Source organism: Quercus robur, chromosome 2, assembly GCF_932294415.1.
Source record: "Quercus robur chromosome 2, dhQueRobu3.1, whole genome shotgun sequence".
In the NCBI taxonomy this organism is placed as follows: Eukaryota; Viridiplantae; Streptophyta; class Magnoliopsida; order Fagales; family Fagaceae; genus Quercus; species Quercus robur.
Genome location: NC_065535.1, coordinates 17,230,842 through 17,236,182, shown reverse-complemented (window position 1 = coordinate 17,236,182; position 5,341 = coordinate 17,230,842). Strand labels below are relative to the sequence as shown.

Here is a 5,341-nt window from a genome sequence, read left to right as displayed (position 1 = left end):
TCAGTCAGCAATTTGAGATGAAAGATCTTGGACATCTCAGCTACTTCTTGGGTCTTGAAATCACTCATTCTACTGATGGACTTTATCTTACTCAAGCTAAATATGCTTCTGAACTCTTGTCTCGAGCTGGACTCACTGATAGTAAGACTGTTGACACTCCAGTTGAGCTTAATGCGCATCTGACTCCCTCAGGGGGGAAACCATTATCTAATCCTTCTCTTTACAGACGATTGGTTGGCAGCCTAGTTTATCTCACAGTTACTCGTCCAGACATCTCCTATGCTGTTCATCAGGTGAGCCAGTATCTGTCTGCTCCACGATCAACTCACTATGCTGCTGTTCTGCGCATTCTTCGATACTTGAAGGGCACCCTCTTTCATGGCCTTTTCTACTCAGCTCAGTCTCCTCTTGTACTCCGTGCATTCTCTGATGCTGATTGGGCAGGAGATCCTACTGATCGCAGGTCTACTACAGGTTACTGTTTTCTCCTTGGTTCTTCTTTGATTTCTTGGCGAAGTAAGAAACAAACTTTTGTGGCCCGCTCCAGTACTGAAGCAGAGTATCGTGCTCTTGCTGATACCACATCTGAGCTCCTTTGGTTACGATGGCTCCTTAAGGATTTGGGTGTGTCCACCTCCTCTGCTACTCCCCTCTATTGTGACAACCAGAGTGCCATTCATATTGCTCATAATGATGTCTTTCATGAACGGACTAAACACATCGAGATTGATTGTCATTTTATCCGTTATCATCTTGTCCATGGTGCTCTTAAGCTTTTCTCCGTCTCCTCCAAAGATCAACTTGCAGATATCTTCACCAAGTCACTTCCTAAGGGACGCACTTGTGATTTGGTTGACAACCTCAAGTTGGTCTCACATCCACCTTGAGTTTGAGGGGGGCTGTTAATGTATATTATATTATATTATGGGCTTTAGGCCCAATTACCTTTCTTGTATAGCACACTTGTACTTGTACTACACTTTACTTGTACCGCACACTTACGCCTCCTATATAAGGCTCTGATGTATATTCTCTCATTATGAAATACAATACATTCTTCCAGTATTTCTAACTATATATAAACTTATAACTAGTCAATAAATTAGAAAATATGTTGAAACAAACAAATCCTTTAGAAAAAATGCCTTTTCATATGCATATAAAATTGTTTTTCAACAAGAAACCTTATACTGATAATAATCTTGAGGGGCTTCAAGAATTTTTATGCCCCTTTTCTTTTTTCCTCCTCCAAACTGAAATAAATGCATCTCCCATGCGACATTCATGATCTATCGATTAAGGCCAATAGATAGTATGACTGACAATATGAACCACCCTAACATGAAGTATCCCACCAATCTTGTTGGTCCCACATCCTCTGGTTCCTGCCAGGTAAAAGTTTACAGAATAATAAATTACACTATTACAGTTAGGTTTAGGACAGAGTGAGAGATTGTGTTACCAATCATTATCCTATGCACCGGACATATGCATTACCTTGTGTGAGTTTTACAGCTATGTGAAATTTAAAAATTTTTTTTTTTAGAGAAATAATGTATATATGCAATGCATGCAATACGTTTTGGTATGTAAAACAAATAATGGCAAACATAGTTTTAAATTTGAACTAATGAGATACTATTTTTCACCTTTAACATGATGAGTGATGAACGTCAAATTTCATTTGTTCCCTTTATCGATGTAATGGTGATATGTGTAATCATTCTCATATGGGGTAATTCTACACTCACCCCATGTGAGAGGGGTTACAAATAATATATAGTTTTATGAACAATATATAGTTTTATTGTTCATAAGTTGCAATTTTATTATCACCATAGTTGTGAAAAATGGTGTATCAATAGACTCTTTCTTTATATCCTAATCAACACAAGAAAAATAAATGACATGTTAATTTAGTTGTCATTTGATTTGTGGTAATTTTTTAGAATTCCCAAAAATCCTCTCAAGATTTGTAAGGATCCCATGTTAGGTTGTAAATAGCTTAAGGGAAAACGTTCACAGGAAAATGGATTCTTGTTTTACGGACTTGAGAAAGTTCTATATTTTTAAGTGACAATTATACCCAAAGTTATATATCCATTGAGTAACTCAAATAAAATATTTCGGCTAAAATTTAATTTAATCCCTTGATTTTTACTTCATTAATTGTCAAAATTAGTTTTTAAGCTTTAATTGTTGTCAATTTACTTTGTCAAAATGAGTCGATACATTCCTTATGTCCAAATATGTTAGCAAATGAAGTTGTTTTAAAAAAAAAAAAAATTAGTATACTACTCATCAAAAAATAACATTTATTAAATGGCTTATCTCATGAATCTTTTCAGTTAAATTTAAAAATATATATAATATATATATTTAAACAACATTGTTTGCTAACAAATTTTGACAGAAGGACCAAATTGATTGATTTTAATAAAGTGAGTGTTTAAATTGACAAAATTAAATTTTAGGAACTAGTTGTACAATTGAAGTAAAATTCACTAGACTAAATTATTGAATTTTCGCCAAACCTTTTTATAATAAAGTGCTTATGCAGCTATGCTACATGTTCAACTTTTTTTTAATAACATGGTTATGTTCACCTTTAAGGATTTTTTTTTATTATTTAATTTTTATCTCATATTGAGAGTTATTTTAATTTTAAAAAAATAGAAATAATTTTGATTGAAAATACATAATGCACTAACCATAAAAAGAATAAAACAATTACTTTAATCACATTCCTAATCAAAACAAACATGACTATGCTTACACTCCGGTCATTTAAGTTCCTAGACATCACATTCTTGAAATCCTATGAAATTTTGGATATTAATTAAGGATATATTATTAGATTGCTACCAATCCCTGCGTAGTGTGTTTGGAATAAATTGTTTTAATTTTTAGTTTGATTAAAAAAGATTTATCTGGATAAAGCAATGCTTAACTGTGAAACTTTAGATCAATGTATGCTAAATTATGACCTATACCAATCATGGATGCCCGTGGCTGCAGTCCCTTGCTTTGAAAAAGCAAAAAAGGAACACATGCAAAATGCCTCGAATTGTCTCATCATCTAAAAGGAATTAAAACAAAGGGTGGGCTTGAATTGGGTGTTCAGCTAAAATTGAAACTATATCTGCCCTTGTTTTTTTTTTTTTTTTTTTTTTTTTGAAGGCTCTGCCCTTGTTATAAGATGGGAAAATATTAGTGTACATTCGGTAGTTCACACTCTGTGCATACAATGTCTATAATTTTGCATATGTTACTTATTCTTAACACATGAAAGGGTGATGTGTACAAATAATGTGCGATAATGAGTGTGCAATAATCAATGCCCAACCGGTAAAAATTCATTCAAAAGTGACAATAACGACCGAGATGAGTAAGAAGAGTAGACGGATACCTGCGGTGGAGGAGGGTCTTTAGTAGCTGGTGTTTCATCAACCTCATAGGGCCAAGCATATCTGTTTGGATTTTCACTCCTAGTCAAGCTCCAATCGTACAGCCTTCTCTCTTCCTCAGTTGACAAAATTGTGTATGATTCCTATTAATTTTATCAGATTAGTCAGAACTGCTTTTCCCTCCCAATTTAATGGAAGGGAAAAAAAAAATGTCTTTCAAATAAATATGTCAAATATTGGATTTCCTTTAATAAAATGGTAATTTCCAGTTACTAACTTTTAGAAGTTCCACTTTCTTGTTGAGTTCTTCTTCATCTAATTCCTGTTTCGTCAGTTCTTCAACTTTGCTTCTGTAAGCAACTTGAACCTGTATAATCAAAAACATGAGAGAGAGAGAGTTATCAATTTGGATTGCCCAAAAAAAAAGTTGATATTAATCCAAAAAGGTATTTGAGTTATGACCTGCTCAAGAGAACATCCACGTTGTAATCCAAGTAGACCATAGTGATCCACATCTGTTATTGCTGCATTCTAAATTGAATTTAATCAAATAATTGCATCATGAGAAAACATTAAGGTTTCAAAAACATAAACAAAAACAAAGAATTTATGTGATGCTCAAACTTTTCACAGATAAACTAATAAGTGCTCTCTCATCCTGTTAAACATAAACGTATAAAGAGTTCAAAGTTGTCCAAGTAGAAAGCAAAATGCAAAATCAAATATTGATGAGGCAGATAATGATTACGTATGCCACGAAAAGCTCTTTCGACGTTAAGAGCAGAAATCAAGGATGGAGGTTCTTTTGGAGCTTCAATGGAACTTTCTGAATCTGCCTCTGTTGCAACAGTCTCGGCGGGTACCTCACTCGAGCTTCTAATGTGAAATCTGCGTGGCTTGGTTGCAAAAGCTATGGAATTTGTGAAAATAGCACCACTTATTGGCGTCTGAGTCAGGAAATCTTTTCGGGAAATGTACACTGTTGCGGTGGTGGATGACACAGCCATTTGGCTGGGGTGACCGTTTTCTGTTATCTCCTGGATCTTTTTCTGGACTTCGTTTGTTTGGTTGCTATTCTAGGAGAAGATAAGGCAAGGTCTTCCCATCATTGAATTATTATCTGACTAAATTTGGACTAATGTATCATAAGAAATCTGAAGTGTAGGTGTCAGTAACATTGTAATATATATATATTTTTTTTAAATTGAAATTTTAACTTATAGTGTACATTCTATAATAATTGCTAATTTTTTTAATAGAAAAATATAATTTTAACTTATAACATTCACTTTATACTAACTGCACTTATTATAAAATTAAGACATCAATCAATCTTTGCAATTAGTAGGGTTCGAATCTTATATCATTTATTAAAAAATAAGAGACTTTAAATGGGTCACAATAAATCCCATACTTAATTTTCAACATTGTGCCAAATATAACCAAGAACTAAGGGCGTTGGAGAAAATCAAAATGCCGAATCAAAACTAGTAGAGAAAACTTCAATTTGGTCCAGTTTTTTAAGGATCTTGAATCATTGCGATTATTAATTGCAAAAAGGGATCAAAATGACATTGATCCAGTACCAACCACAAGGTTAATAACACCAAATCAAAAGTACAAAGAGTTTGTCTGCAATTAACCTAGTGTGCGATTGGGTTTTGCTTAAAAGATTTTTGCTGTTTTATCTCAGTTTTTTTGCCAATTATTTAACTTTTAGCTTTTGAAATAAACTAATTTTTAGTTTTTTATCACATATTTAACATAAAAATTACCAAAAACTTATATATTTTGATAAATATTATGCAAATAAGTTACCAAAAATAAGTAAAATCCATACGCACTCAACACTCCTAAACTTGAAAGATCAAAGAATCTTTTTCAATTGGGCCAATGAAATTAAAGTATCATTATTTATTTTAGCTTATTTTAAT

The 5,341-nt window shown here is 33.0% G+C and overlaps 1 protein-coding gene across 1 annotated transcript; it reads right to left on the bottom strand.

Moving 5' to 3' along the window:
* Positions 1–1,131: 1,131 nt before the first annotated feature.
* LOC126712697 (NAD(P)H-quinone oxidoreductase subunit U, chloroplastic) lies at positions 1,132–4,538 on the bottom strand. The gene is made up of 5 exons (XM_050412142.1): positions 4,156–4,538; positions 3,870–3,931; positions 3,685–3,774; positions 3,410–3,550; positions 1,132–1,385 (listed from the first exon to the last, which is right to left on the bottom strand). The coding sequence occupies exons 1-5, from the start codon at positions 4,412–4,414 to the stop codon at positions 1,290–1,292; spliced, it is 648 nt and encodes a 215-aa protein (XP_050268099.1). The 5' UTR covers positions 4,415–4,538; the 3' UTR covers positions 1,132–1,289.
* Positions 4,539–5,341: the final 803 nt, after the last annotated feature.